Below are 14,625 nucleotides of genomic sequence, written 5' to 3'. Positions count from 1 at the left end.
TCTTGCCAGTCTCCCCTGTGGGTACAGGGGCCCAAGGACTGGGACCATCTTCTACTGCTTTCCCAGGCCTCAGCAGAGAGCTGGATCAGAAGAGGAGCAGCCAGGACTAGAACCGGTGCCCATATGGGATGCCGGCGTTGCAGGTGGAGGATTAACCTACTGCACCACGGTGCCAGCCCCCCAGAGTCAATGTTTTTAACCACCCCTCTTTGCTGAACTGAGGGGCATGGCATGGTGGTGGTAAGAATATAAACAGGCCATTGTAGTAACCAAGGAGATGGTTGCATCTTATACTAGGGTAGGGGTTCAGATGGAGTAAAACAGATGAGACTTAAACATTATTTTCTAAAAACTTAACGAATTCTGTGTCTGCTTGTCCTTTTCTTTTGTTCTTAAATATATTTGTAAAATAAACAAATAAATAAATAAATAAATAAACAAACTTGGGGGCCAGCGCTGTGGCGCAGTGGGTTAAAGCCCTGGCCTGAGGCACCAACATCCCATATGGGTGCCGGTTCTAGTCCCAGCTGCTCCTCTTCCAATCCAGCTCTCTGCTGTGGCCTGGGAAAGCAGTGGAGGATGGTCCAAGTCCTTGGGCCCCTGCACCCACGTGGGAGACCCAGAGGAGGTTCCTGGCTCCTGGCTTCGGATCAGCGCAGCTCCATCTGGGGAGTGAACCAGCGGATGGAAAACCTTTTTCTCTGTCTCTACCTCTCTCTGTAACTCTGTCTTTCAAATAAATAAATCTTAAAAAAAATAAACCTGATCACTTCACTTCTGTGCTTGAATCAATTACAGGAGAATGTCCCAGGAACCTACAATGTACTGCCTTTTCCTGTTCCTTTTTCTGAGCCATGGAGTGGCAAGTCATAGAGCTCCCAATACCAGACAGGGTAAGTCCTGGGGGAGGAATCACCCTCCTGGGTTTCCACACATCTTACAGATGTAGTGGGATAAATCAACTCAGGTACATGATGCTTTATGGTATCCTGGCGCGCACACGCGCGCGCGCGTGTGTGTGTGTGTGTAATTTTCAAGATTATTCTGATGGGATTTTTCAAACCAGGGCTTTCTCACAAACACAGATATAATTAAAATTCACTAAAAATTTCCTTCCAGTGACTTTTTGTAGTCTCTTCTCATAACTCATAATTGGATTTCTGAAGGTCAGACAATTCAATCCTGATGATACATTCCATGGCTTTCTTACAGATTTGCATCCATTGTTACAAAAAATGGCGGTGAGTATTCCATTTTCCTTTCATCAGAATCCCCTGCACTGGAACTGCCAACTTTTGAATGTTATACTTGATGTTATCTCCTTTGCCTCTTAGGAAGACATAATACAGGGAAGCTATCTGAATGGTAATGCCCCACATGATGTCTTCTAAGAATTTCAAACAGAATGGAGCTGTGATCTCTCTGGAATGGTTCCCTTTTAAGTTGTCTTTTCATTTTATTCCCACTGTAGCCTTGCTGGATCTCATACAGTTTCAAAGGTAACCCACTCTGGGGAGGGGAGAGGGGTGGGCTAGGCTTTTAATGAAGATTCTTAATGGAAGTCTCTTAATTGTAGAAAGTAACATACATTCGTGCACACCACGAACAAATGTCAATCAATGTGAAGTCGACATTGGTTCCAGTCATTCCCCCTCTGCTCTAACATACGAGCCAAAACTTACCAAGTGCTCACTCTGTAGCAGACATGTTTCTAAGTGCTTGGTGCACAGAAGCACATCTAATTCTCACAAGTGCCCCCTGGTATAGGTCCCGTTGTTATTCCCTTGGGCAGAACAGTGACACTGAGGCACAGAGCGGGAGAATTGAGGCCCCACAACCAGGAAGTGTGGAGCTGATCTGTAGACCCAGCGCCTGGCTCCGGGACCCATTCCCCTCACTGCCTGTGTTACATGCTGCATTCAGGCCTGTGTTAGCCATGCGGAATGTGGCACAGGGAGTTGTGGAAAGGCCAATCTTAACAAGCGGTTCTAACATGATGAGGACCACGAAGGAGAAGAGATGGTTCACTCCCCAGATGACAGGGACACATGATTACAGGAAAGAGATCTTTAAAATAATCCTGTCCTTGAGGTAACTCCAATGGATGGATAACTGGGGTATATATATTTTTTCAGGTTAAACATTTATGTAATTAACTAGTTAATTAGTCTACTCATCTATTTATTTGCAACAAAAACAGGACTAATAAAGGCTTTTTGTGAGTGTTGACTATGTTTGGACCCTGTTTTAAGCATTTTGCATGTGTGAATGAATTCCATCCTACCATTGTTAGCCATATTTCACAAAAAGGGGACACCCGGGCACAAGAAAATTCATCAAATTACCTAAGGCTGTACAACTGAGTGTTAGAGCCCAAGTTCAAATCCGGATTTGCAGCCCACATCCTTTTGGTTTTTTTAAAGATATTATTTATTTTATTTGAGAGTTAGAGTTACAGACAGTGAGAGGGAGAGACAGAGAGAAAGGTCTTCCTTCTGTTGGTTCATTCCCCAAATGGCCGCAACAGCCAGAGCTGTGCTGATCCAAAGCCAGGAGCCAGGAGCTTCTTCCTGGTCTCCCACGTGGGTGCAGGGGCCCAAGGACCTATGCCATCCTCTACTGCTTTCCCAGTAGAGGCTTTCCCAGGCCACAGCAGAGAGCTGGATTGGAAGAGGAGCAGCCGGGACTAGAACCAGTTCCCATATGGGATGCCGGTGCTGCAGGCAGAGGATTAACCTACTGTGCCAAGGCGCTGGCCCCAGCCCACATTCTTAGAAATGCTATTCTACCCTCTTGTAGGATACACTGCATCTTTGTTTTTAGATCTTATGGGAAAAATGCCTTTCCAAGTCAGTCTGTTTGGACTTTATCAGCCCTGGTGTGTTGATATGGGAGTTAGAATATTGTGCCTGGCTCAGATATTGGTAACTGTCTTTAAGAGAATGGGATCAAGACAGATTCCTAGATTTGGAAACTCCCCTACCACTGTCCCACTGTTAATAACCTCCTACTTGCAAGCATTGGATTCCTAGCATCCCCGGCCCAATCCCAGCATCCTCTCTGAATTCCTGTCCCCTGGATACGCAGCTAGTGCAGCACCACTTGTAGCAGAACCTGTCATCGTGACGCTCTCCCTTCTGTCTTCAACTGAAGCGCCCACGTCTGGACGGCAGACCTGTCCCACAGAGTGCTGGCCTATCTGCATTCACGGAATGTTGCCTTCACCATCCCCAGCCTGCAGGTGTGTACCCGAGCCCCACCCATGTGTTTCCTCTCAGTGCCCACGGATTGCACACGCAAAGGCTAGGTAGGTTGGAGAAGTGGGTTGGGTGTGGAGACTGCCTTCACTCCCACAAAGGAAAGAGTTCTTCCCACTTTTTCTTGAAACATGATACAAGCTCTTTGGTCTTTCATTTTTCCACCTGTGATGGAGCCAAGATGTGTTCGTGTACAGGACGAGATGCCAAGTCACAGCAGCTCAAGCAATGTAGTGGGTGTTTTTTCTCATGGAAGAGTCTGACCTAAGTGGAAGAGTCAGAGAGGAGGGAGCAGCTCTGCCTCCCAAAGCCATTCAGGAGCCCGAGTTTCTTTTATCTTCTTGCTCTCTCACCCCTTAGAAGGCTGTTGCCCTCGCGGTTGATACTCTGCATCTGTTCCCCAAAGCCGGGAGGGGTTGGTGGAAGGAGGAAGTGAGGGGCGAGCCTTTCTCTTCTAAGGATGTGATTTGTGCAAGCTACTGCTCAGCTTCCATTGGGTCACCTGCCGTACCAGTTACTATGGCTGAAAAGGATAATGGGAGGGTGGATGTTTGGATATAATTGTCAGTCTTTCAGGCATGGGTCTAGGAAATATTTTTCACCCTTTTAACTCTACTCTGGGGAAGACAACAGCACAGCATGTTGGTAGGTAGCAACGGATATATGCCTCAAGGAGCAGTAGGGCTTAGTGGGGACTGTGGCAAACTGGATAGCACATACCTTTTCAGCATGACCACTGTGGTACATTGTGTCTTTACCATTACACTGTGACTAGCACAGATAATTAAGGAAATATTAATTCAGCATTCAAAAACTATTATCTGGTGCATTCATTAATGAATGAATAAGGTTCCAATATATGTTTTTGTTGTTTCCATTTTTACTTATTTTTTTTAAATACTTATTTATTGGTTGGAAAGGCAGAGTTAGAGAGAGAGAGGGAGAGATAGAGGCATACAGAGATTTTCCATCCACTGGTTCACTCCCTAAATGGCCCTAACTACTGGCCCTTTGTCCTGGTCTCCCACATGGGTGGCAGGGGCCCAGACATTTGGGCCATCTTCTGCTGCTTTCCCAAGCATATTATCTGGGAGCTGGATTGCAAGTGGAGCAGGTGGGACTCAGACTGGCACTCATATGGGATGTGAGCATCACAGGGGGCAACTTTACTCACTATGCAGATTTTTATACCCATGTTTTAATGAAAACAAAAATACCAGCCAACATTCATGACATAACTCCATTCAGAGAGCTGGTTGTTTGCCATTTACTAAGATACCCACTAGCTGAAGGTGGCCGTGAGCCTCACGTGCACCTGCTTTCCTGCTGTTCATCAGTTATGCCAACCTAAAGATAAATGGCGTCTGCCCTGATCTCTCTAGCCTTAAGGGCTCTTGTGAGCTGTATCTATTTTAACCTGGTGAGAAGATTCACTACTTCTCTTCCAATGTATGTATTCCTTGGTCCATTTAATATCTACCTGTTTAGCACCTATATTCTTCTAGGCACAGTTCTAGATATTAAAGACTTAGCGAAGAACAAAACAGTTATGGTATTACCCATGTGGACCCTTCATTCTAGGGGGGAGACACTAAATAAATCATTGGTCAACTCATTCCATATAGTGAATAATGGCTAGCACTATTGACTACTTATTGTGTGCTAGGCACCACTGAAAACATTTTACTCACTTACTTAATCAAAAGAACCCTACCTGGTAAGTCCTACTATGACATCCATGTTTCAGATGAGAAAAACGAGGTACAAGAGGTAGTGTTGCCAATTTAAGTTTTTTTAAAAAAATTAATTTCATTTGAAAAGCAAAGACACACACACACACAGAGAGAGAGAGAGAGAGAGAGAGAGAAAGATTTAGATCTGCCATCCTCTGGCTCATTCCCCAAAAGTCTGCAACAGCCAAGGGTGGGCCAAGCCAAAGCCAGGAACCCAGAAGTCATTCCGGGTCTCCCATTTAGGAGGGATCCAAGTACTTGAGCCATCATCCGCAGTGTTGCCATCTTAACAAGTAAAAATACAAGGTGTCCAGTTCAGTTTGAATTTCAGATAAAAATAAGTAACTTTAAAAATGCAAGTCTCAAATATAGCATGGGATGTACTTGTACTAAAAATAGACTCATTTATGTGACATTTGAACATAAGTGGGTATCAGTATTTTACCTGCCAAGCCTAGTTAAGTAACTTGTCCAAGGTTGCAGAGCCAGGAAGTGTCAAGGTAGAGATTTGCACAGGGGTTCTCTGGTTCTAGATGCCCCCTCTTGCCCATGACACTACACTGTGCTGCCTTCATCAGTCTAAGCAAGATTTGGAAAGCAAGTCCCCAGGCAGCAGAGGGAGTCTCTTGCAGGAGGAGTTGCTGACCTCTCGCTATGCCCTGGAGGGAATGCCATGGACAGTTCATCTCTTCCACCTGCATTTTACTCTTGTGCTGACAGTGTGGGTTTGAGGAGCAGCACCATGGGGAAGGGTTGGGGGATGCAGTAAATGTTCTGGGCAGGGACCATCTGCTCCGACCTTGAAGTTTCCATCACCTGCAGGGATCAGGCAGCCCATGGCTGCTGGGTCTGTGGCGAGAAGGAGAGTCATTTCAGTGGGCAGCTGCCACCGGCTTGCTGACAGTCATCCGAGAGAGGATGCACAGCCAGTGGTGGCCAGTCTTGGCATCTCCCAAGAGAATTTGAAAATCCAGACTCTGCAGTGAATTCCCTGACTTTTCTATGTCGGCAGCCAAAGAAACATTTTGGAGCTGGCCAAACCAAATCCATCTGTAGGCTGCTGACTTGGGGTCTCTCTGCAGGGACTAACAGGGGAGTAGACCCGGTTGCTGGCCATGGTGCTGACTGCATACCTCTCGCCTGCTCTTCCAATACCCTATGTCCAGGCAGCCATGGAAAACCACCTGGAGCGGCGCTTGTATGAACCCCAGAAGCTGCTGGAGGACCTGAGGAATACTGACATCCAGCAGTTCCGCACAGCCATGAAATGCATCTTGGAGGACAAGAAGCACCACTTGGTGGGCGTTCTCAGCATCCCAGCAGTAGGGACGTCCAGGGCCAGTCAGTCTTTGCTGAATTGATCCCGAGCCAAGCCAGGGCCCTTCTTTATCTCTTCCTTCCTTCTTCCACTCTCAGCCCCCTGGGAGTTTTAGGACCTAGATTTTCTCACACGTTTTCTCCAAATTCAAATGAAGAGCTTGCCATTCACATTCATGTAGGTACTATGAAGTGCAGGACACTGAGGCTCTTTGGAGAGTTTAGTTCAGTGAACATCCATGATCAAGTACCATGCACCAATGGACTTAGAACACTGTGCCTGCCCTCAAAGAGCTTTGTCCTTGCAGGGGAGACAAAAAGCAGAAACATATAACCACCATAATATGAGGTGAGTGATATAAGACAATCACAGAGCAAAGACTCTAAGACCCACAAAGTCCTTGGGACCCACACAGTTGAGGTTTAAATTTTATTTGAGGGACATGAACTGGTGTCCATATGGGATGCCAGCATTGCAGGTGGCAACTGATCCCATTATGCCACAATGCTGGTCCCACATTTAACTATTTTTTAATGTTTATTGCATTTATTTTTATCTTCTTGAAAGGGCAACAGATAGGTTGAGATGGATACATATATAAATAGATAGATAGATAGATCTACCTTCCATTGGTTCTTTCCCCAAATGCCTGCAACAGTCAGGGTTGGGCCAGGTCAAAGCCAGGAGCGCAGAACTCCAGCCAGGTCTCTCACATGAGTGGCTAGGGTACAGGCACTTGAGCCATCGTCTGCTGCCTCCCAGCATGCATTAGCAGGAAGCTGGATCAGAAGCAGACTTGATCTAGGCACTCCTATATGGGATGCAGTGTCCCAAGTAGAGTCTTAACATGTTGTGCCACAACGCCTTCCCAAACCATTTAAGTATTTTAATAATCACATACTTATTTTAATGTCTGTTATTAAAATATGACAAATGGATCAAACCAATTTGGTAAAGATATAATGTTTCAAGGTGAAATAAATTTGTTTTTTTTTTTAAACACTGAGTTTAAAGGAAAATAGGAAGTAAATATTAGCACAGGCAGTGCACAGAGGGGACCAGGGGGCTGTGAACTTGGTGTTGCTCAGTGTTCATTGAGGGTCTACTCTGTGTGTGAGCGTTCTGAGGCAATGGTCAGCTGTTTCTGCGAAGGGCTGGACGGTAGATGCTTAGGTTTTGCAGGCCACACCTCCTCTATCACAATGACTCAGTTCTTTCTTGGCAGCATGAAAGTAGCCATAAGTGACATGTAAATGAACACATGTAAAATGTGTTTCGAAACTTTGATTTGCAAAAACGGATGGTGGGCCACAGTTTGCTGATTGTTCTATGGGTTAATATGTCCGGTTTGGGTCCTGTGCAGGTTAAAGAAAAGAATAAGAATCTTACCACATTCCAATGAGGAAACTGGGGCTTGGAGAGGGGTAGGAACTTCAGGCTCCACGGCTTGAAAGTGGTACATCTGAGGTTGGAACCTGGGCTCCTGGCTCCAGCTGTGAGCTCTTCTGGCAACTGGTGAGGCTCATGGGTCCATTCTCAGAATGTTTTAAAATCTGTAGACAAAGCACAAAGGATTCCAAAGGAAGCCAGTTGTAAGGGAAAAAAAGTGTTCCTCAAAATATATACACACATTATGTGTTGATGCTTTTTTCCCCCCAAAGATTTATTTTATTTTATTTGAAAGGCAGAGCGACAGAGATACAGGGAGAGATAGAGATCTTCCTTCTGTTGGTTGAGTCCCCAAATAGTAGTGATGGTCGGGGCTGGCCCTGGAACTCCATCTGGGTTTCTCACATGGGTGGCAGGGGCCCAAATACTCAGTCCATCTCAGCTGCTTTCCCAGGCACAGTAGCAGGGAGCTGGATCGGAAGTGCAGCACTGGTGACTAGAACCAGTCTGGGATGTTGGTATCGCAGATTGCAGCTTAACCCTTTGCTTAACCCTCCTTGAACACACTCAGTAAAGGAACTTAGCGGCAGGTGTAGTGACGTCTGCAACTTTGAGGACATGTTGAATGTCGGCAGGATTTCAGCTCTGCAACAAGTGTGACGGGTTATGAAAGCGTCTGTGATTTCCACCTGTGACAGACTTAATGCTCCTCCATCATCGTTGTGCCTCAGTGCCTGCCTTCACTGCCCAGTGTCAGTTCTAGGGTACGGCAAGTGAAGATGCAGCTTTTCCACAATATTCACTGACACGCTACATTCTTTTTTTAAATTTTTAATTTAATTTTATTTTTTTGACAGGCAGAGTGGACAGTGAGAGAGACAGAGAGAAAGGTCTTCCTTTTGCCATTGGTTCACCCTCCAATGGCCTCCAATGGCCGCCGTGGCCGGCGCGCTGCGGCCAGTGCACCACGCTGATCCGATGGCAGGAGCCAGGTGCTTCTCCTGGTCTCCCATGGGGTGCAGGGCCCAAGCACTTGGGCCATCCTCCACTGCACTCCCGGGCCACAGCAGAGAGCTGGCCTGGAAGAGGGGCAACCGGGACAGAATTCGGCGCCCTGACCGGGACTAGAACCCGGTGTGCTGGCGCTGCAAGGTGGAGGATTAGCCTAGTGAGCCACGGCGCCGGCCTACATTCTCGCTTAAGGCCTCTACTTGGGAACCCTAAGTGCACTTTTAGCTACTACACTGTTCAGACACTCACAGTGAATGATGGAAGTTGTCAGCATTCCAGGGTTCTGTGGTCCAAAGGACCCTTTCACCACCTACCTGTATCTCTCTCCTTCCTGTGTTTCCATATCTTCTAGGTATTGGGTGCTCTGCTGTGCTTGTGGTTGGGGTCTCATGTACTTTCCTGGCTCAGTCTTGCATGTGTATTAGACTCAGCTACCTGGGTTCCACTTGGACCAATTAAATCAGATTCAAGATAGAAATGCAGGAATCAGTACTTTAAAAAAGCACTGGGGCCGGTGCTGTGGCGCAGTGGGTAAAACTGCCACCTGCAGCGCCGGCATCCCATATTGGTGCTGGTTCAAGTCCCAGCTGCTCCACTGCTGATCCAGCTCTCTGCTATGGCCTGGGAAAGCAGTAGAAGACAGCCCAAGTCTTTGGGCCCATGTACCTGAATGCAAGGCCTAGAAGAAGCTCCTGGCTCCTGGCTCCTGGCTCCTGGCTTCAGATCAGCTCAGCTCTGGCCGTTGCGGCCATCTGGGGAATGAACCAGTGGATGGAAGACCTCTCTCTCTCTCTCTCTGCCTCTGCCTCTCTGTAACTCTGCCTTTCAAATAAATAAATAAATCTTAAAAAAAAAAAAAAAAAAAGCCCCAAAGGCCGTGCAGCCAGAGTTCAGAACCCGGGGCTTGGAGGAAGGGCAGGCACACAAGCATTTTTCATGAATCACAGTTCAGTTCGAGATGACCTGGGAGCACACAGTGGAGGGGATGGGGGATGTGATTCGAAGTTGGAAGTTGGAGGGGGTCAGAGAAGACTTCATTATGGAGGTCATTGAGCTTGCCTTTGAGGAAGGAGAAGGGCAGGAACAGTCGCAGTGTATCTGGAGAGTGCCGTGGTGGGTGGATCAGGCAAAAGCCTTGACTTTGTTCTGCAGGTAGGTGATGGAACGTTCTAGAAGCTTCTATACAGCAGCATAGCATTCAACAGGCATCCCGAATGTCCCCACAGGTGCACTGCGTGGTTCCTCTCAGGGTTTCCAAATTGGGAGATGGTTCTCAGGGTGACGTTAGCGCCCTTCCTTCCTTTAGGACCTGAAGGACGTTGTTATCGACTTGGGGGAGCTTCGGGAGCAAGCCTTGCAGAGCCCCGGCGTGAACCGCAGCCTGCTTCTCATCACGCTGGAGAGGTGCTTCCAGGTGCTGAACCCCCTGGAGTGCGTGCAGATCCTGGCAAAGGTGCTCAGGGGGTCCCCGGGGAGCTTGCTGCAGCCGGACATCGCAGAGCGGCTGCCGCGAGGCCTGCGCGAGGACGCCTTTAAGAACCTGTGAGTGCTTCCTCCCTCCTCCCTCACTGCACTCACCGTCCCCCAGGGGGCGCTGTGGGAGCTCCAGCGGGAGACCCCTCGCACAGGGGAGACAGGCAGGCTGGGGTTCCTGAGCGAGTTCTGTAGCAAAAACTTAGGATCCGTTGCATCAAGGGACGGTTAGATTGGCCGGCGCCGCAGCTCACTAGGCTAATCCTCCGCCTGTGGCGCCAGCACCCCAGGTTCTAGTCCCGGTTGGGGCGCTGGATTCTGTCCCGGTTGCTCCTCTTCCAAGCCAGCTCTCTACTGTGGCCAGGGAGTGCAGTGGAGGATGGCCCAAGTGCTTGTGTCCTGCACCCCATGGGAGACCAGGAGAAGCACCTGGCTCCTGGCTTCGGATCAGTGCAGCGCACCGGCCATAGCAGCCATTTGGGGGATGAACCAACGGAAAAGGAAGACCTTTCTGTCTCTCTCTCTCTCTCTCCCTGTCTAACTCTGTCAAAAAAAAAAAAAAAAAAAAAAAAAAAAAAAAAAAAAAAGGGACGGTTGGATTAAAATTGACTCCCAAATTTCAGCCATTCTGGTACCATCGTAATGATTTATTATTTTTTTTTTACCATTATCTTATTACAACCTGCACTGTGATTTATTTTATGCTTTTCTTTATAGCAACTCATTCTGTTTACTAAGATACTTACTGTCTAAAAATGATTTAATTTATTAGAGAGAAAGAGAGAAGATCTCCCACTGGTTCACTCTCCAATGCCTACACAGCAAGGGCTGGGCCAGGCCAAAGATAGGATCCCGGAACTCCATCTAGGTCTCCCCCATGGGTGGCAGTGACCCAGTCATGTGAGCCATCACCTGCTGCCTCCCAGGGTGCACATTAGCAGGAAGCTGGATTGGAAGTGAGGGGGGAGCTCCTGGCTGGTGGCTTCAGCCGGGACCAGCCCCTGCAGTTGCAGGGATCTGGGGAGTGCACCAGTGAATGAAATATGGATCTCTAGCTTTCAAACAAATAAGCTGGGAACAGAAAAAAGAAAAGGAAGGAAAACAGTGACCAGAAGCCACGCAGGTGCGGATCTCAAGCTCTGGGACTTCGGGGCGGCCAGAGCCGTGAGCCAGCTGCGCTGCTATTCTTTGTAAATTACCTGGTCCCAGGATTTGTGTGATAGCAACAGAAAATGGAGTCAGACAGGCACGAATCCCATTCACAAGGGCTCTACCTGTATGATTCAATCAATCCCCACCTGCCAAGGACGTCACCTCAGTGTATTAGGATTCCAGCACAGGCCGGTGCCGCGGCTCACTAGGCTAATCCTCCGCCTTGCGGCGATGGCACACCAGGTTCTAGTCCCGGTCGGGGTGCCGGATTCTGTCCCGGTTGCCCCTCTTCCAGGCCAGCTCTCTGCTGTGGCCAGGGAGTACAGTGGAGGATGGCCCAAGTGCTTGGGCCCTGCACCCCATGGGAGACCAGGATAAGTACCTGGCTCCTGGCTTCGGATCAGCGTGGTGCCCCGGCCGCAGCCCACTGGCCGCAGCGGCCATTGGAGGGTGAACCAACGGCAAAGGAAGACCTTTCTTTCTGTCTCCTCTCTCTCACTGTCCACTCTGCCTGTCAAATAAATAAATAAATAAATAAAGGATTCCAGCACAAGAGTTTTGGGAAGACACACATACTCAGTGCACAGCACCAAGGCTCTGAGCCTAGGGCCTCCTTGCTGAAAAAAGGAGCTGGGTGTGGGTTCAAGACGCAGTGGCACCCAACTGAGCCTGCCTCCTGGAGGGACGGCAGAGGGATGGGTAGAGCACTGAAGTACCAGGACTTTGCTCCTTTTTTTTTTTCTTTTTAATTATTTGAGAGAGTGCGAGAGAGCTCTTCTGCCCACTGGTTCACTCCTTAAATGCCTGCAACTGTTGAGGCTGGGGGCTTAAGCCAGGAGCTGGGTGCTCCATCTAAGTCTCCCACCAAGGTAGCAGGAACCGAACTACCTGGGCTGTCATTTGCTACCTCCCAGGTTCTGATTCAAGCAGGGAGCTGCAATTGGAGGCTGGAGTCAGAGCTCTGGACTGAAGCCCAGGCACTCTGATAATGGTACTTGGCTGCCCTAACCCTTGGATGAGGAGTTGGACGGAGCGGGTGGAGGGATCGCCACTGGGTGAAGTTTTCTGTTCACTGCTTATCTGATTGCATCCACACCGTCTTGAGCCTAAAAGGGAATTCATAAAAGACAAAAGGTGGAAACAACCTAAACGTCCGTTAGGGGCTGAATGGATAAACGGAATATAGTCTATCCATATAATCTGGCCATAAAAAGGAATGAAGTACTGACACATGCTTCATTTTGCAGGAACCTAGAAAACACTGTGCCAAGTGAGAGAAGCCAGACACAGAGGCTACCTCATGTCTGACTCCATTTGTTTGAAATGTCCACAATGGGCCTATCTCCAGAGATAGAATATAGGCTACTGGTTTTGAGGAATTGGGGAGACTGGGGGGGGGGAGTTGTGGGGTGATAGCTAAGAGTATGGGGTTTCTTTCTAGGTGCTTAAAACATTCTAAAGTTGATTGTGATGACTGTTACATAGCTCTGGGAATACAATGAAAACTGTTGGATTTCTTTTTTTTTTTTAAGCTTTTATTTATTTACTTGAGAGTCAGAGTTACAGCCAGAGAGAGGGGGAGAGAGAGAAAGAAAGAGAGGTCTTCCATCCTCTGGTTCACTCCCTTAAATGGCCCCAGTGGCCAGAGCTGAGCCAATCTGCAGCCAGAAGTCAGGCGCTTCTTCCAGTTCTCCCACATGTGTGAAGGTCCAAGCACTTGGGCCATTTTCCACTGCTTTCTCAGGCCATAAACAGAGAGCTGGATCGGAAGAGGAGCAGCCAGGATTCAAACCGGTGTCCATATGGGATGCTTGTGCCACAGGCAGAGGCTTAGCCTGCCCCTTGGATTTTATTCTTTAAATGGGTGAATTGTAGAGTGTATGAATTGTATCTCAATAAAGCTGTTACCATTTTTTTTTTAAAAAAAGGACCAAGAGGTGAGGAGATATAAAACAGTATGTCCAGACCCTACTTTGGAAGAAGAAAAATGAGAAAAATAGCCACTTAGAACAAGGGGTGGGAAGGGTTTCAGCGGGAGACAGCTGTGGGCGTATCTGCTGTTTGCCTAACCGATGTCCCTGTTTGTGTCATCTAGCTCTGCAGTGTTCAAAGATCTCTATGACCAAATCTCGGCTCATTCCCAGAGAGCCCTCTACTCCTGGATGAGTGGGGTTTTACAGACATACTCCAACTGCACAGGTGAGCAGGTGCTGGGCGGGGGGTGGGGGGGAGGTAGGTCACCTTTGTGGGGAAGTCTGCCCTGGAAAGAGATACTTTTTGTCTCTGAAAACTGGGGTTGGAGTTCATTGTCTCTTATGTTTTTATTTTTTTTTAACCACCTGCTTCCTTCACTTCCAAAAAGGGTTGATTGATGTGACCTATGAACTAAAACACATACCCCAGAGCAGGTGTTTGGTGTAGCGGTTAAGTCACTGCTTGGGGCACCCATATCCCATATTGAAATGCCTGGGTTCAAGTCCCAGCTTCTCTCTCCATTCCAGCTTCTGCTAACACAGACCTTGGCGGGGCAGCAGGTGTTGGCTTAAGTGGCTGAGTCCCTGCCACCCACTTGAGTGACTCATATGGAGTTCCAGGCTTCTGGCTCCCTTCTGGCTCAGCCCTGGTGGTTCTGGGCACTTGGGGGGTGAACCAGTAGATTGGAGATATCGCTCTGTCATTTCTACCTCTCTGCCTTTCAAGTAAATAAATAAATAAATAAATAATTTCAAAAACCACATGCCCATTTCATCAAAGCATTTTTGACATATTGAAGTCTCTCAAATAAGTAGGCACCAGTATCTTACAATCAATGGTGTGGCCTAGATTCTTAGGCGTATCTTAAATTTGCTGAGAAGCTTTAGATTAGAGTTCAAGTTCAAAATCCATATTAAAATATCTGCATCGAAGCGGGACAAGATGGTTTTGTTAGAACATCTAGGCAATAAAGGGCAGGAATTTAGCTGTGAGCTCTCTAGCAACGAAAGCAGAAAGATGTCAGGATTCATTTATTTGACAGATGTCTGTTTTTTAACCCACTTATGTCGTTGAGTAGTCAGATTCATAGAGGCAGAAATTAGAATGATGGTGGGTTCCAGTTTTGCCAGGTGATAAGAGTTCTGGCGATGGATGGTGGCCATGGTTGTGTAACAGGGAGAACATACTTAATGCCACTGAATGACGCAATGAAAAGTGGGTAAGATGGGAAGTTTTATGTTTTGTGCATTTTACCACAGTTGAAAAAAAGAAAGCGATGGAAGAGAATGGCTCTGTAGATTAGTAATGCTAGCAATTT

The 14,625-nt window shown here is 47.7% G+C and overlaps 1 protein-coding gene across 1 annotated transcript in view; it reads left to right on the top strand.

Moving 5' to 3' along the window:
• The first annotated feature begins 801 nt into the window (after positions 1-801).
• Positions 802-14,625, top strand: part of OTOA (otoancorin) — a 72,510-nt gene continuing 58,686 nt past the window's right edge. The window contains exons 1-8 of the mRNA XM_051847916.3: positions 802-893; positions 1,213-1,241; positions 1,335-1,365; positions 1,472-1,499; positions 3,154-3,241; positions 6,157-6,288; positions 10,015-10,250; positions 13,429-13,532. Of these exons, the coding sequence (XP_051703876.3) occupies positions 803-893; positions 1,213-1,241; positions 1,335-1,365; positions 1,472-1,499; positions 3,154-3,241; positions 6,157-6,288; positions 10,015-10,250; positions 13,429-13,532 (739 nt within the window). The 5' untranslated portion in view covers position 802. The remainder of the gene's footprint in view (positions 894-1,212; positions 1,242-1,334; positions 1,366-1,471; positions 1,500-3,153; positions 3,242-6,156; positions 6,289-10,014; positions 10,251-13,428; positions 13,533-14,625) is intronic.

The sequence above is a fragment of the Oryctolagus cuniculus genome, chromosome 19 (assembly GCF_051225735.1).
Source record: "Oryctolagus cuniculus isolate XC-2025 breed Fujian yellow rabbit chromosome 19, ASM5122573v1, whole genome shotgun sequence".
NCBI lineage: Eukaryota > Metazoa > Chordata > Mammalia > Lagomorpha > Leporidae > Oryctolagus > Oryctolagus cuniculus.
Note: the sequence above shows the minus strand (reverse complement) of the source record. Positions and strands in the feature narration are given on the sequence as shown.